Genomic DNA, 25,350 nt, shown 5'->3' with positions numbered 1-25,350 from the left:
ATAGAAGACTTTACCTCTCTCAGAACAGTTAAATAAAATATTGTAGGAGACATCATAAAAGAGACAACAAACTCTGACTGCAGTATAAAGGAATACCTCGGAGTTAAGATTAAAATGTAAGTTGATTTTTGGAAGAGGGCAATCAAGAGAGAAAAGGATATTTCAACCAGAAGGAAATAACTGCATAAAAGGAAAAACACAGAGGTGAGTGGAAGAGTCTGGGACAGTCGAATTCTCATGGTGAATTTAAGATGGCTGGGTGGTAGCACCCATGGGGAAAGGGGGCCCAAAACACAACTCCAGAGCTAGGCCTAGGCCAGATCATGGTGAGCCTTGAGTGTCATGTAAAGACTTCATCCTTTTCAGAGACCAATAAAAAGTCCTTTAAGTAACATTTCAGACATGGTTTTGTCTGTGGTTGAGCAAGATTAATCAGTGAACGACTTGGAGTTTAGAGTTTAAGGAAAAATGCAGAGACAGGGATCAGATTAGGGGACTGTCCAAAGGAAGTGGCAGCATGGAGACAGGTCAGACTGAGACGGGCGGGAGGGTGGAAATGCGACAGAAGGAATGAATAGATGGTAACTGGTCAAAGTAAGGACTCCATGTGTCCTTCAGAGGCCAATAGAATTATGATCCCGTGATCTTTGTGAAGAATCAGGGATAAGAGGAAATGGGAAAACGATTTCTTCTGCATTGGTCTTCCTACTAAATATATATTTTAGTCTGTGTTAGTGTCCTTTCACTAACTTCAAATTTAGAGTGTCCTGCTTAGCTACTCATTGGTATTAGTAAACCATTAACCTACAATTGCATCCATCCTGCGTCAAGGCAATAAGGCCAAAAGTCCATACTTTCAAGCACAGTAAAGATACAGGGGTCGATGTGGGGGGAATGTTTTCTTAGGCAAACAGGACAAAGAACAAAGACAATTACAAGTCAGAAGTTAGAAGATATATAAATGAACCAAATCAGAAGTAGGTCCTATGTAAACAGCATAGGAGATGTAGCTAGTTGCTGACCACTTTAAACTACTCCCCTGCTTGGATGTTCCCCACAAACTACCCAGACCACAATTCACTCTTGTTAACGCTGAACAGCCTGAGGACACTCCAGATGAACATGGGAAGGTAACAGAGCACCTGACCTTCCTCCAAACGAATGACCATGGCAATGAATACTTTAAAAAGCTGCTCTAGAGAATACAATATTGAGTCAACTGGTGAGGAGTAAATGTATTACTAAGCAGCAATTAGTGTCCAGTTAAAGTGAGAGAAGGGGAATTTTGTATGAAAGCAATAATCCCTTATTCATTTATTTATTTATTTGCCACTTACCATTGAACAAGGGGTCTGGAATTTATATTATGCATTGAAATGAAATAGGCCACGCATAGATTGAAAAAATAAATAAATGAACCGATGCAATGGAAAAATTAATGTACAGTGAACACAATCGGAAGTTAGAACTAACTGATAGAAATCAAAGGTTCTGCAAGCCTGCTGAAAGTGGAGCAAACAGTTGACTTTTACCTCCTTCGCAGACAAAGCAAAAAATAACACAATTCTACCTATTTTTCCAGACACTAAGATCTGAGAGATATTTCTCCTATGGGTTCTCATAAAAGAATCATGTTTTGTTGTAGAACATATATAAAACTGAAATCCATGCCTTGCTTTTTTTATTCTCCTCAATTCACCAGAACTGGAAGTCAAATTTGAGTTCTTAAGAGCCAAATTCATTAAGAGTCAAAAGTAATAGAGTTCAAGTGTGCAGCTGGAGGTAAAATCCAAAGTTCCTGAAAAGTAACCCAATTGTCAAGTGATATCACCATGTTCCTCTAAATGCCAATATCAGTTTAAATCACCCCTTGCTCCAAGGATATGGATGTGTTTGCAGGGAGGAGATGGAAGTTTGCACCATCTCTCTTGCCGAGTTCCTACTTTCACAAATTTATTTCATTTTGTAGATTATCTCATTCCACTAGAGATTATCTCTTTTCCACATCAAATCATATCATACTGAACACCAACTCTATTCTTTTATTGCCTCCAGGTAGAGCACAGACACAAGACTTTAGGCTGAAATTTTAGATAGAAAAAGGATTACATTGCATGATAGTAACAGGAACAATCACCAAGCTTCTTTGTCTCTCTCTATTTACCTCCTTCCCCATCATTTTCAACCTGCAAGAATCTTAACATTGCTTGTGCTTTTCATATGGCAGGAAAATTTTGCTATCTGTCTGTCCTATCCCAACTTAGCTACACTCACCTTACAGAATGAGCTGCTTGATAGTAAATTTGTGTGTTGGTTTGACCTTTTTTTCCTTTGTGTTTTACAAGTTGAAAGGGCTGAAATTTACCTTAATCTCTTAAAGATGTTAAATAATTTTTGAGTCACTAAATCCAGTTTTCCTGTCTTACCTAAGGGTGGATAGTAGGATCCAGTTGAAACACATAGAGTATCTGCCCTTAAAAAATGGGTAGCTAATTCCATATTCAAGGAATAAGATGTAATCATGCTCTTGTGTTTGAAAGTCTGTGCATATGTGTGTGTATGTGTGTGTTTGTGTGTGTGTGTATGTGTGTGTGTAGAGAGAGAGAGAGAGAGAGAGAGAGATTAAAGGGAAGATGCTTGGGCTTTGGATTCCTATCCTCTCAATCATCAATTAGTCTGTTGATGGGACTGATTGTATGTAAAGCAGTGGAGAATGTCTGAGGCAGACCAACCTTGTATCAACACCCAAAGGAGTGGCTATAGTAGAAAACTGTGCCTTAGAGTCCCAGTTATAGCCCACCCACAGTATTTGCTACATATGTTTTCAGGATAACCCTTTAAGCCAGAGGATGACACTCATTATTCACCTTGGTCATTGTATAGATCAGAGTTCTTTTGCCTTTTGCATCTCTGTGATAAGCCATCCAGGAGACGAGAGACTTTGCCACCAGCACCTTCACATATAATCACCACTAACAGATGCTGGTTCCTAAGTTTCTTTTCCAAATACATCAGCATTTAACTGAAGGTGGTTAATTTCCTCTTAAAAACACATAGTCTTTGACACTGTGGTATAGATGGATATAGAAGTAAACATAAAATGGCATATGGGTATTTAGCTATGTGTCTTAAAAAAAAAAACAAAATAAAATGACACAAAAAGGTTGAAAAAGAGGAAATTAAAGAAAATATACAGGGAAAACATCAGCAAAAAACCCAAACTTACTCCTATTACGATAAAATATAAAATTTATGGTAAGAAGTATTACATAATCTCATAATGAGTGCGACACGCACTGTCTGGGGAATGGACACGCTTGAAGTTCTGACTCAGGGGGGCGGGGGGGCAAGGGCAATATACATAACCTAAACTTTTGTACCCCCATAATATGCTGAAATCAAAAAAAATTAAAAAATGAAAAAAATAAAAAAAACCCACAATAAAGAGATGGAATTGTGTAACTATGAGGAAAAAAAAAGAAGTATTTCATAATCAAATGGAAGTATCTTATTGAGTAATATGAACACAGATAGCAACAGTCCTTTATCTATTAAGAACATTAACTTGTATATATAGTATTAATATGTATAATAATAATTTTTCCAATTTTTCATTTTTTTGTCTTCATTTATTGTTGAGTTTCTTTGTTTTTTGCACTGTAAAGGGATTTTTTAAATTTACTTTTACAAAGTTAAACTTATCAAATTTTCTGATACATACAATTGATAGACATAACAAAGAATCTTTTCCCTTTACCCAAGTTGTAGAGAAAATCAAAGTAAGGACCAAGCGGAAATTCACCACATTGTTTACTTATAGGCCCATGGGTGGGAAAAGTTTGGATGGAAAGGGGGAGGGTGAGAAATGCCTATGAGTAAAACTTATTGTAATTTTGACTTGAGAAACCACAAAAATATTTTTAATGCTCAAAAAATTAAAATTAAATCAATAAGGAGAATTGTAAAATTTAGTAGAAATCAAAACAAAAAACAAACTGTATTTTACATGTGTAGGAAAACCAACTGAGTAGAGAAAAAAATAGAACTAACCCAGGTAACTTTTTCAGTCCTATGTATCTAGAGGCATTGATATCTGATTTCAGTAAGTTCATCTAGAGCATAATTTGGTTTTTAAACACAGTAGTCCCTTCTAAAAAGAACCAAAGCTTTGGCTAAATGGCTGATTTCAGGGTTGATGCTAGAAAAGTCCAAGATCAGCCTGGACCATCTGTGCTAGAAAGTAAGCAAATGTTCAAAAGCAAAATGGTGATGACATGTCAAAGGACACATGAGCCAGCTTGAAGGAATTCCCACTGGCTTAATGTGGGACATTTTGGGTATCAAAACCATCACCAGGCCGGGCGTGGTGGCTCACGCCTGTAATCCTAGCACTCTGGGAGGCCGAGGTGGGCGGATCGTTTGAGCTCAGGAGTTCGAGACCAGCCTGAGCAAGAGCGAGACCCCATCTCTACTAAAAATAGAAAGAAATTATATAGACAGCTAAATATATATATAGAAAAAATTAGCCGGGCATGGTGGCACATGCCTGTAGTCCCAGCTACTCGGGAGGCTGAGACAGGAGGATTGCTTGAGCCCAGGAGTTTGAGGTTGCTGTGAGCTAGGCTGACGCCACGGCACTCACTCTAGCCCGGGCAACAGAGCGAGACTCTGTCTCAAAAAAAAAAAAAAAAAAAAAAACCATCACCACCAATAGTGGGACAAACTGACCTTCCATGCCTCCTAAAGAGATAAATTAAGGTCACAATATCACTAATGAAGGGTTCCTGCCAAAAAATCATACCCTGAATTGATTGTGGAAATAGCAGGTATGTGTATGTTTGTAAAAATGTGTGGGTTTGTAGATGAGAGAGGATAAGAAAGAAACAGAACAGATGTGTCAAAATGGTAAAAATTGGTGAATCTCGGTGAATGGTATGCAAAATATTCTTTGTACTATTCCTACTATTCTTGCAACTTTTCCATAGAAGTGAAATTATTTCAAAATAAAAATTTTAAATATGATCAATCTTCAAATTGTAAAAATAAACATATTTCATATAGCATCATATATGAATAGATCAAATAGACCTCATCAATGAACTACAGTAAGTCCTCAATGTCAATGATAACTTCTTGGAAAATGCAACTTTAAATGAAATGACACATACCAAAATCAATTTTTCTTTCTCATCAACATTATAAAGAAAAGACATTGAAAAAAATGATGTTATCTGAGGACCTACTGTACTTCATTAATGTCGCAGTTTCCAAGAACCTAACAATGATGTTAAAGGAGGACTTACTGTACATAGACTATTTGAATAAATAACCTAGCAAGCATCGTGTGTGTGTCTGTGTGTGTGTGTATATGTATGACCTGTGCCTAGAAAGATATGATTTATGTTTAGCATATTTACAGAGAGAAGATAATCATGACAGGAAAGGTAAGTATAGGATAGATTAGGAGACCTACCACAAATTATAGGAGCTCCAGAAGGAGAAGAATAGTAATAAAAAAGAGAGTGATGGAAGCCATGATAAAATTATCAAAGACAGTTTTCCTGAAAGAAGACCAAATCATTAGATTAAAAGTACTCACTTATTTTCAAGCTGAAATGATAACAAAATGACATGCCTATAAGCATATCCTTAGAGAATTCCTGAACTGTAAAGAGAGATTAAAAAATTATAAACTTATCAACAAAAGGAGCAGGTTAACATCTGATTTCTTATTTGTACCATGGACTTACAAGAAAGTAGAACAGTATTGCAGATTAATGAGTGAATCTGTCCCAACATCTCATACATAGCCAAGATAATATTCAGCTATTAGGCTGACACAAAAATAAAGTTATTTCAAAATATGTAAAAATATAGTCAGTATGTCACTCATGTACATGATCTGTGAAAAATAATCGAGAAAAAAACCCTCAAATAACAAATGAATCAGAAGAGAGACTTGGAAATAGAATGAGATGAAGAGATAGAAAAGAATGGAGAAGAAACCAGGTAATGTTGCATTATCACTATCCCTCTGTACATATCCTAATAGAGAATGATGGACTTAGAAAGTGTATTACACATTCCAAATAAAGTCTCTTGTAACATCAGGGCACTCTCGTGGGAATTCTAGGTACTAAGCTATCTCAGAAAATCTAGGATTTGCATCCTTGGGGAAGAGGAGAGGAAGGAAGGAAAAGACTTCTCGGGTTTGCATCAGGGAACAGAGGTAAGTAGAGGAAAAGAGTAGGAGAACAAAAGTCTTGTAAATGCATCCTCTATTTGGAATGAGGGAAGGAGAGGGAGGGCAGTAGGCAGGAAACAAAGTCTTGAAGGGGGAAAAAGTGAAGCTTATAGGCGAAAAAATTGGTATTTTTGTTTTAAATAATAGCAAATTCATATATATCTAATTATATGGGTACAGAAATGAAAGAATATTAGCAGAATACCAAAAAACCATATTAGAAGTTCCAATTCAACAAGGATGACTCAAACAGGAAAAACATAGTAATAAAAAATTAACTTGGCCGGGCGCGGTGGCTCACGCCTGTAATCCTAGCACTCTGGGAGGCCGAGGCGGGTGGATCGTTTGAGTTCAGGAGTTCAAGACCAGCCTGAGCAAGAGCGAGACCTTGTCTCTACTAAAAATAGAAAGAAATTATATGGACAACTAAAAATATATACAGAAAAAATTAGCCAGGCATGGTGGTGCATGCCTGTAGTCCCAGCTACTCGGGAAGCTGAGGCAGGAAGATCACTTGAGCCCAGGAGTTTGAGGTTGCTGTGAGCAAGGCTGATGCCATGGCACTCTAGCCTGGGCAACAAAGTGAGACGCTGTCTCAAAAAAAAAAAAAATTAACTTTATGAAATAAGTAATGTAGAGTTTAACTTTCAGTAATATGGTAGACTACACATTCTAAAAATACCTTTCTACATAACACTAAAAATATTTGGTAATATATACATAGATAGATATGTGATAGATGGATAGATTAGATGGATAGATGAATAGCTAGATAGATGTATAGATAGTTCACATGATTGGATATAATTAAATGCAGTAAGATAAAGAATGAGATTGGATCTTCAAACCTGTGGGCTCAGGAGCACTGAAGCCACCAGAGAGTCTGCAGCATCCATGAAGCCAAGTGGCCTGGAAATGCCCATGAAGGGGATTCAGAGAGAGGACAATGAGCCTTCACAGATGGGGACCCTACAGTTATAATGCGAAGAAAATTTAATTTAGCATAAAATGTAGAAATAGAAAGAAAATATTTCTAAAACATAGAATTGATATCACTCAGAGTATAAAATCTTTTACTACCCATAGTGCAATGGGAATATGAACCAAAGTTAGGACTGCCTTTGCCTTAGTGTCCAGATAGGGGTTATGAGATGCACACTATTGCATCCCAGCTGAGAACTACTGAGCATGAGCGGACCTGCTCTCTTCAGTGCCTTGTGACAAGGAGGAGGCTGAACTGTTCCTGGAGAGCTTGATCGACAACGGCAAGGCCATCTTTCAGTGAGACACACTCTTCCTGTTTTCCATATGCCACAAAAAGACAATTTTTAAAATTAAAGACAATTCCAGTTTATTAATGATGAACATTTAAAGTAACTGGGAAAGAAATAGAATTATGGAATAAAACCAATAAGATGAATAGAAGTTCAAAAAGAAGTTGAGTAAAAATAAATAATAAATAGCCTAATACAAGAAATAATAAAGGTCAGACCATATAACAGAAACCAATTTAAGATAATTAATACTAAAATCAATAAAATGAAAATAAAAAGTGAATTATAAAATAAACTAGGGAAAGACATAAAACCATCAAAAAGAGTTAAAACAATAAAAGACTCAAACTGGAATAATAAATAATAAACAGAAAATATAAGGAACAAATTGGGCAAAAGTGAAAAAGACAAGCAATTTGACTGGAAAAATTAATGTTGCAAAATATGATTAGAAAAAGGGGGTATATGGAAACTCTCTGTACTTTCTGCTCAATTTTATAAAAGAATAAAATCTGTATGAAAGAATAAAAATGTAAAGAAAATTAAAAATAAGTTGAAAAAAGAAAACAGCTGAAAGCCATGTCAACAAGAAAATATGGTAAAAATAATGCAGTGGGGAAAAGCTGTAATTTATTTTAAACAGAATTAATATGTCCTGATTAAAAATAATTGGCTCTGATGAAGATAGATGCAACACAATTCCGTATCAACTTTATTTTTTCTTTAAATTGAACAGCTTTTCACAGGTTATACCCCTGTCCTTATCATGTTTTGGAATTGAGATTAGGAAAAACTTCAGAAAATGAACAGGAAAGCTCATCTTTGTGTATGGTCTGGAATAGTTTGAATAATGTGGGGATCTCCTAATCTTTAAAGCTCAGCTAGAGCTGGTACAAAAGTATTCAAACAATGTTGGCTTCTATATGCTAACTCTTTAAACACATTTTAAATTATCTTCTGAAAAAAAATGTTCTCTTCAAATGTTCCTCTTATTGGGTCAGTTTGAAAATTTGTATTTTGCTAAAACATTATATCTTTCTTCCAGATTATAAAAATATTTCTATAGGACCAGATACTGATTTTATATATAAATACAAGTTAACATTTCAAATTGGTTAATGTCCTTTTCCATGTTTTGATAGCTCTCGCTCTTATCTAATACTTTGTACCTTCCTTATCTAAATAACAGCCCCTTAGAAGTATTTCATTTGGTTCTTAGGTATTTGCTGCAAAATTCTTTGGATTCTAGTGTATCGAAATCTTTCCCCCTGTCTGTAGTGTGGGATTAAGAAAATTTAGGAATTTTCCTATATTTTTGTGTCTGTGTACTATACGCCATGGGAAGTCACAAATGGCTGGCAAAATTAGTGTGCAGATACCAGACACATCGACAGTGGGAACTTTTGCAGTATTTATTAGTGACATTAGAAAACACTTTGCCAGACAAACACAGGAAGAAATTTCAAATGCCAGAAGAGGATCTCGAAGTGATACCTCTAAGCATACCTTCACTACCTCCAGTGATAGTCATTTTTAATATATATTTTTTTAAATTGTTATGAGATATGAGTTATAATGGTGAAAGGAAGGCATATGTGTTGTACTTTGTACTATGGAAAAAATCCTAGTGTAAGTTTTGTCTTCAAATAGAGATTTTGTATTTCCTGTTCCCATTTTGCAAAGAGTCATCACAATGTCAATGATGCTGTCATGTATTCGATGATGTCAGTATGACTCAAGTTATTCTGGGTTTTCTATGTTTTACAGAAACCTGAGAGAACCTATAGTTATCAAGGGGGTGGTGGTGGCAGTAACAATATTACTTCGAGGGAAGCTATGTCATTAAACAAACAGTAACAGCAACCACTACCACTACAAATGGTTTATTTGAAAACAATCCCTTGCTCTGTAATGGGAATTTAAAAGTCCTCAATGGTAATTTACTAATTAATCAACATTACATGTATTCAGATATGATGACTCATTAAAATAGTGCCAGCAATGTTAACAGCATTTGCTTATTTCAAAATTATTTTGGACACTCTTTACAGCTCAACTATGATTCTTTTATCAGCTTGGAGTACAGAGGAGGGGAAAGTAGACTATTTTATTAATTCTAATTCCTCATGTAAACGATCAGACATTTAGGCAAATTGACATGCAAACATATGTAACAGAGAATTACTAAAATTTCCTGCTAGAGCACAAAGTATAGATTGCTTTAAATGCCTCTGTGAACTTAATAGTGAGGAAGAAGTTCTAATCTAGGAAAAAGTAAAAGAGTTATAAGAATTTTAGTTTCTAAATAAATTTTTTTCCTTTAATTTTTTTTAACCACACTTCAAACTTTTTATTTTTCTATTTTTCTTTACTTTTTTTCCCCCTAAATAAATTTTAATCACCAACTGGCAAAATGTCATTTGCTTATAATGAGTCCTTGCATTTTCCTCTGAAAAACTGAGAACACTACATATAGAGAATAGGAAAGTCCCCACCCATCACTGGGAAATTTTTCTAATAATCAGACTATATATCTTACCAAAAAGAGAGAACATATTTTCTAAACATAGCCTAGTGAATTATAAGCATATTAATATTTTTGCTTTCGCAGTTATAGAAGTGAGGGAAAGGGAGAAGAGAGGAGAGAAGAGGGGAGGGAGGAGACTGGAGGAGAAGGGAGGAGATAAAAAGAAGAGGAAGGGGAAGGAAAAAAAGAAGAAAAGGCTAGAGGGAAAGAGAGGGAGGGAAGGCAAGGGGAGGAGACTGGGGAGAGAAGGGGAGAGGAGAAAGAGAGGGGAGGAGAGAAGAAGGGGAAGGAAGGGAAGAGAGGCTCAGGACTGGGAGGGAAGGAGAGGGGAAGGGAGAAAAGGAAAAGGGAGGGAGAAGAATAGAGGAGAGAGACTTTTGCATGTGTTCTGTTCTTTTTATTTCCCCTACCCATTTAGAGAAGATTCTGTATTCTGTGGCTTCAGCATAGAAATTGCTCAAGGAGGACCTCCTGACCTGGCATTTGAGAAAGCTTATGTTATGTTATATTGGGTATCCCCAAGTGGAAAAAAAAAGGATGTTTGTGTGTTCAGAGCCCTTATGGGAGGGTGGGGAAAGGAGAGAGGCAGAAGGACAGAGAAGAGGAAGCTAATAGGCCCCTACCAGAATATTCGTTCTGAGGAAAACAAACATCTGGGAACTTCCCATCATCCTACTGGAAGAAGGAGGGAGAATCCCAGTAATGACTCACATTAAATTTTTCTCCAGAGAAGTGAGAGGAGCTCCAAAAAAAGTTTTTTTTTTTGTTTGTTAGTATTACTATCTTTATTATGCCATAAGGCAGTATTTTAAACATTAACTCAGCTTACAGTAGAAACATTTTATGTACAACTATAGAGTAACTGCTGCACAGATAGCTCCAACTTAAAAAATGGGTTGTAATTTTAAAGTTCATCAAGTTGTATGATATATAAATTAGAAAATATTTTCTCTGTAGAAAATAGTAAAAATGATAACATTTCCCAAGTCGATTTAAACCAAATAGTAGCTGAGTACATTATACATTTATAAATACGATTTGAATCCAGGAGAAACATTAGTTTCATTTATTCAAACAGTTAAGTTTTTCTTAAGTTATGTGAAGTGAAATTCCTATTATTCTTCCCTATTACTTTTGATTTATGCCTTATTATTTTTCTTTAGGCTAATCCATAACCCACATCAAGGTTTTAGGTATTTCTTCCCAAAGGATAGGTACCATATCATTTGATCCACTTGATAAGGTACTCATTCCTACCCAAATCATGAAATGTTCTGGTTCTTATTAAATCATACTCATAATTTGGGCAAAATCACAATCTAATAAATTATAACCCACAAGGTATCTTTCCCTAATTCCCTATGGCTTGATGAGAAACCATGAAGGAACCAGGAGTAGACTGATAAAATTGACAAGTGGATCAAGGAATAAAAGCCAAGAGAATTCTGAGAACTGAGGGCAAGAAACACCTAGTCAGGATTCAAGGACAGAACTGAAGTTCCAATAGAAAAAGGATGTTGCCTCGAGGATCAGGAGTTGAGTTGGCTATGAGAGCCCCTGCTGCAAGCTGATCAAGAAAACAGCAGTTAGAGGAAGCCAGGTGTTTTTTATTTAATTAAAAAAAAAATGTGAAATTTTAAAAAATGTTTTGAGTGTGATTTTTCTTTTCTTTTTCTTTTTCTTCTTCTTTTTTTTTTTAATAGAGACAAGGTATTGCTATGTTGCTCAGGCTGGTCTCAAACTCTTGGCCTCAAGTGATCCTCCTGCCTCAGTCTCTCAAAGTGCTGAGATTACAGGCATAAGCCACTGTGCCCACCCCTGAAATTTTCTATCTACCCAAGTTTGAAACTGCAACTTTTTATCAGTTCTTCCCTAACTCATTCTTGAAGTTGAGGTTTTTCTCTCCTTACTACAGAGTACTCTTAGCAGTGGAACCTGAATTGGCCATCAAGCAACTGTCTTTAATCTCATCACTCATTCTCACTTACTGAACATCCAGCATTGGAGTCATGCTTGGATTGGTAGTGAAGGCTTGGTTTCTTACAGAAAGAGTTTGCTGCTCTGAATTTAATTTGATGCATCATCCGGTAAGCACCCATTGAAGTCTACTAAATGCTAGGCACTGAACAAGCCCTGAAGAATCATGGTTTAAAAATTACCTCTTGGGAGAACAGAGATTCCCTATATCCCCAATCATCAATTTTGATGGAAGGAAGTGAATCTTAAAAAAAAAAAAAAATAATCAATTCAATAGATATCTATTTAGTTCCATACGTAGGCAATGTTTTAAAGAGGATAAAATCACAGTTCTTTGTCTCAGAGACATATCATGTTGTAGGTGCGATGACATGTGGAAGTTAATAGACAACTCTGAATTGGTACAACTTATCCTGGCAGCACTTCTTTTCTTCCTGTCTCTGAAAAGGCAGGAATGGAAGCTCACTCTGTTCTTTCTTCAGCCTCCACAGCTGGCCCTGCACTAGGTCTTGCTCTCGCTCCTGCCCTCATGGCTTGTATCTCACAATCCCTTTATATTTTTAGGGGATTATGTTATTGTAAAATTTGGCTCACCATTAGACTCCTGGCATTTTGCTTTGCACCTGGTTCAAAGAATACACTTAATACTTTTCATAAATGAATAAAGGTAACAAATTTAAAGAGAGAGAGAAAGAGATGTACAAAATATAAGAAATAGAAGTGTAGCTTAGACCTTCAAATTCTTTAAAAGTGGTGATGTTAAACAATAGTTTTTAGGATACTATTTTGATGGAATAGTTTTTAATAGTATTAGTAAAAGATTTTAGAAGAAACAATGTGAAAACAAGCCCTTGATTTTCATTTCTATCTCTATTTCTACATTATAGTCACGAAAGGAAAGTGACTCTCCTAAAAAAATTACACAGATCCTGCCCTCTGTCCACTCCCCACACGTTAGAACGTAGCAAATTTTCCGAAGTTTTTACAGCACAAAGGGGTAAGCACAATAGAAAACAAAAAGTACAAGTTTTGAAATTCCCTGAATGGATTCAAATTTTTTTCTCATTCAAGTTAATAAAACAAGAGTAGTCAACTTATTTTATAGGATTGTTGTAAGGATAAGATTGATAAAGTGAAATATATTTCATTTTCCCTGGCCAATTACCTGTATTAAAATAATTTCATGGACTTTATCCACCTCTCTTGAAGACTGGAGAATAGTACTTTTTGTCTGGTTAATTAAAAAAAAAAAGAATATGTCACTTATTGATTTATGTAGTAAATCTTTATATAGTAAAGCTTTCACCATGTATGGTTTTATTATCTCAATAATTTTGTGAGGAAGGTACTTTTATGTGCATTTGATGGATAGGAGACAGAGCCTCAGCAAGGGTTAAGTGAATTGTCCAGGGTTATACAACAAACACCTGATAGAAATGATTAAATAAAATAACACTTTATCTGGTATGTTGTAGGTGCTCAACAAAGCATATGTGCATAAGTAATTCAATTATTGAAGCCCACCCAGTCTCAATCTTTAGTCCTAATTCTGAAAGTCTTTAATCTTAGTTTTTATACCTAAAAGGATATTTATCAAAAGAGCCAAGCTCAGGAATATGCCTAAAAAGGTAATCAAGGTAGAACAATGGAAAGTTCCCAGGCTTAAAGAAGGAATAATTTGGCTTAATGAAGTTTCTCAGGCTAGTTACCACTGAATCTTCTCCACCCTAACTCTTTCTTCCTTGTTTTTACTGCCTAGATTTATTATCTATGAATTTATTAAAACTCACATATTAGACAAGAAAGTATATTCTGCAATTGGGAGCTTATTTTGAACTTTTGACTGAAAAGTTCACCCTTTAAATATCATAAACTCTGTCATCAGAATTGAAACTCCCAATGACCTTGACAGTGCACCTCAAACATCTAGAGTCCAAAGCAAGGGAGAAATGCAAAATTTGGAATTTAGCTCTAGGACAAACTCTTCAGCTCTGCTGCCTGAGATCTAAATAGTCAGAGGGTCAGGAAGTGTTTACCAGAGTCTAAAGAGAAGAGTGATTTAGGGGAAAGAACTGTCAGTGGAGGCTCTGGTGTCTGAAATGCTAAACCAGGGCACTGTGCTTAGAGTTTTGTTAGTGAATGGAGATTTACAATCAGATAAGATTGGGTGGGAGGAACCAAAGTTAGTTTACAAATTCCCCACGGGGTGGAGTCTGAGCGGTTCTTTGCGTTTCTCACCCTAAGGTCTGACTTAAATTTGCAAGGAAGTCTCTGGAGAGGTTGGTTCCTTGAGAGGTTCTGGGAGCTGTGGACCCCATCGGAATCCTAGCAGGTAAGCACCAGGCACTAGGTGCACTTTCTGGACACAAATACGCACTCAATGGTTTTTCCAAATGAAGCTTCTCTCGGCTGGAAACCTTGTCATAGTGCTTTAGGGGTTTTTTCTGCTGGGTTCTTCATTTTTTTCCACATTCTCTTCATAAATAAAAATGGCATGACCTCCCTAAGGCCACTCACCTTTAAAAACAGGTTATATGAAGAGATCTTTACCAATGTAGTAAAAAAAGAATTGTTGTCAACAGTACACTGTAGTGTATCTGCTGAACATGGTTACATTTGACAAATTAAAGTTAATCCTGTAGTTACTGGAATTTAAATGATAAGATTAGATCAAAATCCAGATGAGGGAAAGATATCTTTAAATAGGCTTGAAGTCTGCTGTTTTCTGGTAATTCTAGTTGTCTTAGGCTGCTTTAACTCATACTAAGTATTTGTTTAGAGAAGTGAAAACTTCTGTTTCTTGAGCGGAGTTTCTTCCACTTTCATTTTCTGAAATATTTGTCTAAGAATGGAAAGGTGGTATACTTTTTTCTTTATAATAAAAAAGGTTTTCTTCTGTCTTTCTTGTTTTTTATTTTGTGCAAGATGGGGTGCTATTTAGTAGTAACATTGAAGCAAATGCAATGAGATGATTTTATTAATGTTAACTTCAGCAAGTAATTCAAATCCTAGATATTGTTAGGTCTGGAGCTGAGAGGGAGATACATGAAGCCTTATATGTAGCAAAATGCTGTTTTATTTTGAGCATCTGGGGGCAAATGGGTGGAGGCTCTTTGGCTTTTTGGCCTTCACCCTGAGGGAGGGGAAAGCCTTGGGTTCTATAGAGAGTTTTTCCAGGGGGAGTGGGTAATATCTGCAGAGATAGGGGAGGGGGTAACTTCGTCCTTATCAAGGGGGATAGGAATGCCACTCTCTAGCTGTCTGTGGTCCTACACCTGTCTGTGGTTGAAGTTAAATTTACAACCTTGGACTCTCCAGACTCCTGTGACTTCTGTGTCGTAGGCTTTATGATACTTTCCAGGTTTCCACCTGGAACAAACCTAACAGATAAAAACTATGCCACAGAGAAATGTCACTCATTTCTCAGTGATATGCCTAAAGAAGCTTCCTCCATGTACATATATTTTAAGATTTACTCTTGTTCTTTCTCAATGAAAAGCGACACACTTTCTTTATGTATTTTTAAATTTGATTCTAAACTTTGAACTCATAGGTACAATTTGCTCATTTCAGGCATGAAATGTGAAACTGTATAAAACATTAACTACTGGGTTCGCAGTTATTTAACTACTTAATCTTAGACCAGTGGGTAACTAGGAGATCCTGAATTCAGTGATTTCCATCAAAACAATCAGTTTTTAATTATCATACAAGTTTTAGCTTTAGAGTTATATATAGCTGTGTGAATAGAATTGTGAAAAAACAATGTGAAAATGTCAAAAGCTAAATTGAGGGCACAGTGGCAATTTCCATTGATATTAAAAGACATTATAAAAATATATCTTTTTATCAAAGACTTCACTAATGTCATTTGAGCCTAACCACGATTGTTTGAACAAAGTAAAATTTAACTTTATTTTATATAACATTGATGTATAGAGGGCTTAGGTGACTTGCCTGAGACCTTATGGCGCGTATGTCCACCTTCTTAATAAAGGTAACACAAAATATGTGAAATATAAAATTTGAAGTTGTTTTTAAACTTGATTTGTTCATCTCAAAATATGAGCATGTCCATTTATTTGCAAGTGGTGAACCTAACATGGCATAAAATTATGGCTTGTGAGCACTGATTGATTGTCTTAGCCGGTGTGGTGAATGGAGAATTAAGCAGCAACTAGAATGAGTTAATAAGTTATTGGCGTGAGGGTCTTATCTGAGGCTGTGAGGTGGGGTGCACTTACTGCAGAAAGATGACTCCCCTCAAGCATTTCACTGGACCCCAGGTGTGAGGGGCCCAGAAGCAGAACCAGCCACTGTAACTCTTGCCTATCTGGGATGGGTTTGGGAAGGATAGCTTAAAAAGTGTAAATGGATTTATACATACATAGCCTGTGGCCCTTTGCAGACTGAGGGTAGGACTGTAGAAAAAAGACAAAGAAAAAACGAATGAGCTGAAGAAACATAAATTTTAAAAATCAGGAAGTGAGATGCGAGGACAAATAAAGTGATAGGTTTAAGTCTCTGAGGAGGAGTTCTGCTTTGCACGTTCCATCCACAGCCCTTGCCAGAGACCAGTACCTCAGTCACAGTTCAATACCAAAGAGTACATTCTGTTGTCTTGCCATTCCGTTTTTGTTTCTACTCTGTCTGTTCCAGGGTATGGTCTCAGAATGGAGGAAAATAATTCTGATGCCTCAGGCTTATGACAAGACTTAAATAAAATACTGAAATAAAGAGGCTAATGAATATCTTTTTTTTTTTAATAGGGCAACTTGAATTTTGCTCAGAATATGATGGTAGCAAACTAATCTGTATATTTATTTAAGTAGCCCCACTTAGAGTTTAAATTCATCTCCACTAAACTCTCAAAGTGCTGACTCCCCAAAGAATGTCACAAGTATAAAGCAAGCTCTCTTGATTCTGAATTTCACTAGAAATATTTCTCAAATTGATTCCCGTGTGCTCAGAATGAGGACTAGGTGTTCCTGTAGACATATGTCATTAATTTTTCCAAGCTGATTTACCAAGCTATTTTGCTTATTCTCTTAGTCAACTGGCATTTTGGGGACGTTCTATCTAAAAGACACTGCTTGACAACAGGGTGGCTATAAAGACAAATTGAACATGATTTAGGCCGCCGGGTACAATTCAGTAGGGTAGAACAGCAACTCTGTGAAGCTATCATAATTAACAAGTTGGTAGTAAAGACACACTTGATAGTAAGATAGAAAAACATCTCACGGAATTTTAGGAACAGCCCAAACACCTTTACAGGAGACATAGCTATTCAATTCCCCGCCCTTGTGTAACTAAGTCATTCTTGCTGCTGGAATCACTTCCTGCTTTTCATGCTTTAATAATCAGTGGTTCTGTTTGACTCTGAAAAATGAGTCACTCTGACAGTATTCCTCTTAGGTCCTAGCATTTCCTAACTTCCATGATTCTTTTAAAGTCTTGCTCCTGTTTCTAACTGAATGAATAAATATATCTCAAAGCTCAGATTTCTGAAAGAATTTGATTATATGCTCAGCTAAACACCATCACCACTGTTTGTTTAGAGCTGCTACAGCAAGTCATTCACAGATCTTTGACAAAACAGTAGATTGTCTTTAGTGGGCAAGTGTCCAGCAGAGGTTTAATCAACTATAACCGGGCAATAGAGTGGGAGAGGCACAGTCACCTGTGTCTCTACAAGTAGTAGAGACACAGTCATCTCCATTCAAAAGATACTTTCCTTCATCAGAAAGCTATAAATAGGAACCCATTTAGAATCAAGTTGTAAGCATAGCAAGCAAGTTTGATCATTTCCATCCACATATGTGGATAAATATAGAATTTGGCAGAATGTATTATTTATTATTAACGCTCATAAATGTGCTCATAAGTATTACAGATGTTCAGAGGAAGACTACTTTTAGCTGAGATATCATAACAGGCTTCATGAAAAAAAGTAACATTTGAGCTAGGGTTTTGAAGGGTGGCCAGAATATGAACATGTAAAAGGGGAAGCAAAACATCTTAGGCAAAGGGAGTGGAATAGGAAAATCACAGAAATAGAAGATTTTATGTGGAGGGTGAATAATAGGTATGATAAGATATTGAAAGCATCCTCAACATCAATGTTGAAATCATTGACTTTTGTACAACAGCAGGGATTGGAGAAATTGGGAACCACTAGCTGTATCAAACTAAAAAATATGCAATGGTAAAGCTCAGGTATCCTTATCCAGGAATATGAAGGATGGCTCATTGGCAGAGATGATTGGCAAGTGAGAAAGGAAGAGGCCAAATAAGTAGGAAGAATGCTATTTTACTGGCATTGTATAACATTCAGACATGCAACTCTCTGTTGTCTAACACTGTGTGTATTGGTTAGGGTAAAGGAGGGAGGGAGAATAGAAGAAAGATAATTGAATTGAATTCTAGAGCTTCATTTCTGTGTTAGTTTTGGTTCCCAGGGGTCCTAGGCTTTATGTACAGTCTATGAGTTGAAAATGCAAAACATATATTATGATCCAATAGTCCCCAAAGATACAGACACCATAGCCAATGACTAGCTTGATATTTCTACCTGGATGTTCAATACTTATCTGAAACTTAATATGTCCTCAAAAGAATTCTGATTTCTCTCCTCAAAATTTTTCTTCCTTAGGTATTTCATATTTCATCACTTTTCATGTATTTTTTCATATTCCAAAGCTAGAAGTAACCCTCTCTTTCCTGCCCTCACCAGAGATAATTTATCAACCAGATAGATTTTCTTTATCTTTTCTCCAAAATATATCATAAATCTACATTCTTGTCTCTACCTTTCTTCTTACCACGGAACTTAATCCACCTTCCTTTCTCTCCTAAACTACTCTAGTAGCCTTAAGTTTTCTCTTTTTCAACTCCTATAACTCGTTACAGAGTAAAGTGATTTTTATTTGATATAAAATTGTATCATACTCCTTTCTTATTCAAAACACTCCAGTAGTTTCTCATTAAACTTAGACAACTATCCAAACTCCTTTCCGGCCTTTGAAGTTCTTCATGATTAACTTCTTTCTCTGCCTTTTTCACATGACAGTTTCTCATAACTTCCTCCCCCTCTCCCCTTAGTGCTTTAGTTGAACAAGCCAAGCCTGTCTCCTTCCCAGGACCTTTGCACTTGCTGTCATGTTTTTCCAGGTTCAGATCATCATGTGGTTCACTCCATAATATGATTTAGAATTGCTTGTGCATGTGTTCTTCAGAGATGCACTTGATCACTCTACAGTAGCTCTTCCACACTCCAGTGACTCTGTCTCATTACTCTGCTGTTTTCTTGTAGCTCTTGAAACTATCTGAAATTACATTATTTTTCCATGATTCCACTAAAAAGTAAACGGTGCAAGAGTTGGCACTTACACACTGTCCTATACATTGCTCCTGCCAGAGCCAGCTGGTAGGTACCTGATAAATATCTGCTGAAAGTGTAAATAAATGGAGGAACATATAAGAGAAGTCAGCCTAACTATATGTAAATCAGGCTAGCCTAAGGAAATTTTTTCCCTCTACTATCATTCCTGCTAATTTCAAAAAACTAAAACTTAGAGGAAATATAAAAACAAACAAACTTGGGTAACATTTAAAAGTATGTGATTAAATCTTCCTTGTCATTTATCCCCTCCAGAGAGACTACGTTTTCTTTCCAAAAAGTGGAAAATGTTAAATGATGATTAAACAGAGCACAATGTGATTTCAAGAAACACCACGGGGTCCTGTTTGTTCTAATATGATACATATGGTGTTGAAAAAGAAAAACTTTCTCATTGTTATCAGCAGCAGGTGCAATGAATCTCTCTGCTATTCATATAACAAAAATACTGATATTTAAAGTTACCTTTTTCAACAATATCATTTTCATTCACAATAAAGAATTTTGTTCAGGTTCACCATGTCCATAGTTTTAAAACTATGATCCAAGAACTATTGGGGGTGGGTTAGTGACAGTGACAAGCTTGGTGGGGCACTGTTTTTCTATACTTGCCCAAAGGTCATCTTCACTATTACCTGACAGTAAGATTCTAGAAGAAAATGTGATGGAGTTATACATGTTTGGAAGCCACAGACGTGGTACACTTTTCTAGATAATAAGAATGGAAAGAGATAACATTTATTGAGAACTTACTCTGTCCTGAGCATGATCACCTAATTTAGTCCTTTCAATATCCCTAAGTTACTATTATTTTCTTCATTTTATGTATGAGGAAAACTCAGGCGTGGAGTTTGATGCTGGTTGGTTAATTATATTATTTCTGAGGTTGGGAAAATGAGAATCTTAGTTAAAACAGAAGATGTACTCCCTAAAGGACTAATTTTCTGCAGTAACAGGATGGTGGCTAAATTACAGTTTATCATTTTCTTTCCTTTTCAGAGAACCATTTGTAATGGAGCCTTCACCTCTTGAGCTGCCAGCTGACACCGTGCGACGCATCGCGGCTGAACTCCAATGTCACCCAACAGATGAGAGGGTTGCTCTCCAATTAGACAAGGAAGATAAGCTGAGGCACTTCAGACAGTGTTTTTATATCCCCAAAATGCAGGATCTGCCTCCAAGTAAGAATAATGGGAAGAGTTTTTTTTTTTTTTTTTTTGTCTTTTTAAAATTAATTTATTAATTTATTTATTTTTGCTACTGCATGTATCATAAATCTTTGAAAAATCATTGTTCCATTACATAATAGAGCCATTATAATTGTGTCTGAAAAACAGCAGGTCTTTGATGCTACTAAATCAACCTGTCATCCTACCTTAGCCTCAGATTCTTTATGTTTTCTCTCCTCCTCTGAATAAAATACTTACAGGGAGCTTATGCTGTCAACTATTTCTATGAACAATAGAGTGACTGATTGAAAATTATAGGCAGATGCATTTACTTGTTCTCTATGCAGTTGGGACTCAAAGCAATCCTTTTAGATTATAATTTTAGAATATCTTATATTGTGGCACCTAGTTTATGATAGCATGATGTTTGCCCTAGAGGGACTATTATTTTGTGACCTGGATGTCTTAGGAGGGATGTTAGGTAAATAGCTATCTTTGCATGCTGTGAGTAAATATGGTGTGTATAAGAGTTACCATGAAAAACAACAATTAATGCCTAAGAAATAACTGCATTTGCAAAAATAATACAGTGAGCTGACTCTATTCTTAGATTGGGGGAAGTTCTTATTTAATGAGTATAGAGTCTCCATTTTTCAAGGTAGAAAAATTCTGGAGATTGGTTGTACAATAATGTGAATGTACTTAACTGAACTATATATTAAAAATGATTAAGATGGTAAATTTTATGTTACATGTATCTAGCACATTATTTTTAATGTTTATTAAAAATAAAAAGTTTCCACTTTAAAAAAAAACAGCATTGTACATATAATCACTTCTATTATGCTTGAGTTGACTTAGTATCCTAATTATAGGTATATTATTTGTTTTGATTAGTTATTCAGTACAAAGTAACTCTAAGGAATTACAACCTTGGATAAGTCATTGCTGATTCTTAAAGAGAAGAAAAGAGACAGAAGATAAATTGGTTTAAATGGAGAATTTAAATCATTTATTTGTTTAGGTTTGAATGATACAAAACTTTACTTCTTTAACCTCAAGAGTTCTTCTAAATCAGTGATTATCAAGGTGTAGAGGCATGAGTTTCACTATGGAACTTAGTGGAATTGCAACTTCTTGTGTCCTACCCAGAATTACTGACTCAGAGACGCTGCGGGTGAGGCCCAGTCACCTATTCTAGACCAGCTAGGATGGGATGGTATCATAGAGAGTTGGACCACTTAATTCCCATTCTCACTATTCCCAGTCTAGTTGCTTCTTACTTTCTAAGGGTTCATCTATTCAGCAAATATTATTTATTTTCTCTGTTACAGACACTTTTCTCAGAACAGTTCAATGAACTAAAGAGCAAGATTGTCAAATACTTAAACTTATATCTAGTATGAGGAGACAGATAATAACCAAAGTTAGAAACAATATATGCTCTACTAGCAGGTACTGCTCCAAGTGCTATGAAGATGAGGGTGTTATCTCACCCAAGATAGTCTGCGAAGGAAAGGCTGATGAGGCATCTGAGCAGAGAGGAGAATGAAGTGAGAAAGTGAGCCTCATGGATTTATAGGCGAAGCTGAGTCTGATGGCCATTGAGGTTCGCACTGCACAAACACACCAACTCAGGAGCACATGGTGTGGTAGGGGCAAAAACGTAATACCTTTTTCTCATCCATTAGAAGGCTCATGGCTGACACTCCCATAACAAAAGACAGGTTAGCAAGAGAAAAGCATAACAGATTTATTTAACAAACTTATACATGGCATGTGAGCCTTCAGAAATGAAGACCCAAGGACCCAGGGAAAACTGTGTCTTTGTTTACACTAAGTCTGATGAAAGAAGTGGATAGTTGTGGAGAAATAGGATTGAACAAAAGGGATGTGACCTAATGGTAATAAACTAGGAGGAACCTAGCAAGGCTTGAGTTCAGATTCTTCTTGGTCTCTTCATGTAGTATTTCTTCCCTCTGAGTATAAGGCAGAACGCCTGTCACATGAAGAAGGTCTACAAGGCAGTAGGAAAAAGTCAGAGAGTGAGCTTGCTAGGTTTCATGGCTTTCTTTGGGAGAGGAATTCTAGTTTCTTTGATCCACCTGGGTGTGAGGGGGGTGCAGTGCTGGAGAAGGTCAGAGGGAACTTGCTTCTGAGGCTCTCTCAACCTCCTCCAGTTCAGAGTACTCAGCATAGCAAGGCGCTATACTTTGGGATATTCATGTTCTGAGCCTCAACAGTGTTGAAACTTTTTTCTTCTTTTTTTATTTCACAAGGTATGAATTCATCAAGCAACCAATATTTCCTATCTTGTTAAAATCTTCCAAGAACATCTAAAAATGATAAACCATCTGAAGTTATTTTAAGAGACTAACATAACACCAAGAACAAATGTTCTTTAGCAACTCTGAACAATGAAAAACAAAGAACACAAATAAATAAGTTTTGAGAAAATGAAAGGATCACAACTCCCAACATAGGATTTTTTTTTTTTTTTTTTTTTTTTTATCTTAAGGAAAGGCCACAGACAAAGCCTATGGTTTTCTGATATTTTTCCATTAAATATGTTTGTTCTGGGCTTCTCAAAGAAACTTTATTAAGATAAGTAAGTTTCCTTCTATTCTTAGATGGTGTCTGAGATGTTATTAGAGAAAAGGGTCAAAAATACTTTCACTCAGCTGGTGTTGTTATGCTCAACATTGTTCTCGAGATCATAGCTAAAAAATAAAACACAAACAAAAAGGAGAGAAGGTGGGGAGGGAGGAAGAAAGGGAAGGGAAGAGAGAGCAAAAGAGAGAAAAAGAAAAGGGAACTACAAGGCATACCTATGGGAAAGGACCTTTCTAAATTTTTTTGAAATTATAAATATCCCTATTTAAAACATCTTTATGCTTAAACGTCTAAGAGCATCCTGGATAGCCCCATAAGATATATTCAGACACAAGGCCATTGTATCAGAGTGCCAACCTGCCATTTCAAAAACCAGTGGTGCAAATTTACATTCCCTCCAAAAGTAAAAGAGGTTCCCTCACTGACTTTGGGTATTAGCAGTAAAAATCTTTGCTCAGTGGATAATCAAAAATTGTTCCTTTCTTGTTTGAATTTGCAGGTCTTGTACCAGTAATGGATTTTTTTTTTCTATAAATTCCTAGGCCATTGCTTTTCTTTTTCATTTCGTCTTAATGTATAAATTTATCACTTCTATTTATTTTATTTTTAAATTAATTTTGCTGTTTTAAAATTTTACGAATATCAACTTTTTGACATCTGTGGGATTTCAAGTGAAAATGTCCAGTCCACATAGCTGACTAGTAGCAGAACCAGAAATGGATTTCAAATATTCTGACTAATGGCCCAGTTCTCTTGACTTAATTCTGCTATTACTTTTTAAAATTACCCTGTTGAAATTCAACTTATATACCATAAAATTAACCCATTTTAAGTGTACAATTTAATAATTTCTAGTGAGTATATGGTTATACAACAATCATAACCCAATTTTAGAACATTTATTCTTTTCCCTTTCCCACCCCCCCCCCAAGGCCAAGGCAACCAGTAATCTATTGAACATGCCATTATTTTGCTTTGTATAGATCATTAACTCAAAGAATATCTTTATTAGCAAGCTCTATTTGGAGAATATTTTTTAAAAAAGTGTTCCTGTCACTGTTCCTTTCATAGTCAAATATTCCCCTCCTTCAATCTTATCACACATCCAGAAGACAGATCTGTAAATTGCCATCCAGCTTCTGTAAGCTAAATAGTCATAAAGTTAAAGCTATCCAAACAAGATCTACTATTACTTTGCCTATGTAATTATTTGGCCTCAGATACAATTGGCATAGCAAAGCAGTCATGCTTAAGTTTGTCTCTAAGGGTTCCATATAACATAATAGATCCTCTTGAGCTCAATGATTGTCAGGCCTAGAAACTTGTGACAGGTAGGAGGTATCAGTGCATGAAATAGGGGAAAGTATACTTTTCTCTATAAACTAGAATCCTTTCTTTAAAAACAGATAACACTAGTTAAATAAAGGTTTTATCCAGCTATAGGAGGACATATATTTATGACTATGTGATTTTAATCTGGCTTAAATATCTAATTTCCATAAGAAAAACAATTAAGAAGAGCATTTCTTAAAGGTCTAATTTTAAAGACATTGTAAACTACTCATGTCAGTTGAATTCTGCACTTTAGTGAACTTACTTGTAATCTTGTCTTTTCTTTTGTGTTAGACTATGTGCTCCCTGAGCTCAGGGACTGTTTTATTTCTCTGTGAATGAGTGGGGGTCACCTAGGCAAACCTTAGGGTGAAGGCAACCAATGAGATCTTATTACTGAGAAAGAAGAGTATTTGCAAAGACACAAGCTGAAGAAGGCATATTTGTTTTGATCTCTAAGAATAATTTTACATCCTCAGAGCATATCGTGTAGATAGATGGGTGTAGATAATTAGTAAACAGTAGAATATGGAACAGGGTAATTAATTGAATAATTGGTGGAATAGAATATGTACGAAATAAGTGGGTGTGGGTAACTAGCAATAAGGCTGAAGAAGTAAATGTAATGGAGCTAGAGAAAAGGGAAGAGATTCAAGAAATAGTTGAAATACTCATTTAATAAACCTGATTTAATAGTAAAAAAACATACGAGGAGCCACACTTTCTGGTTTAGGTAAATAGTGGTGGTATTCATTGATATTATCAACTTGTTTTGGGAACTGTTCATTTAAAAAAAAAAACTAGTTTTGTAA

General features: G+C 35.9%; 1 protein-coding gene across 2 annotated transcripts in view; it reads left to right on the top strand.

The window, feature by feature from the left end:
• Window positions 1–1,086: 1,086 nt before the first annotated feature.
• The window catches only part of KYNU (kynureninase), a 139,669-nt gene continuing 115,405 nt past the window's right edge, over window positions 1,087–25,350 (top strand). The window contains exons 1-2 of one of the 2 annotated variants that reach the window (XM_069473018.1): window positions 1,087–1,130; window positions 20,424–20,605. In XM_069473018.1, coding sequence (XP_069329119.1) covers window positions 1,117–1,130; window positions 20,424–20,605 — 196 coding nt within the window. In that variant the 5' untranslated portion in view covers window positions 1,087–1,116. Of the gene's footprint in view, window positions 1,131–14,256; window positions 14,355–20,423; window positions 20,606–25,350 lie in introns of those variants that run through there. The other variant, XM_069473027.1, reaches the window with a different exon arrangement.

The sequence above is a fragment of the Eulemur rufifrons genome, chromosome 1 (assembly GCF_041146395.1).
Source record: "Eulemur rufifrons isolate Redbay chromosome 1, OSU_ERuf_1, whole genome shotgun sequence".
Classification (NCBI taxonomy): Eukaryota; Metazoa; Chordata; class Mammalia; order Primates; family Lemuridae; genus Eulemur; species Eulemur rufifrons.
The sequence above is the reverse complement of the archived record's forward strand: the minus strand, read 5'-3'. Positions and strand labels throughout refer to the sequence as shown.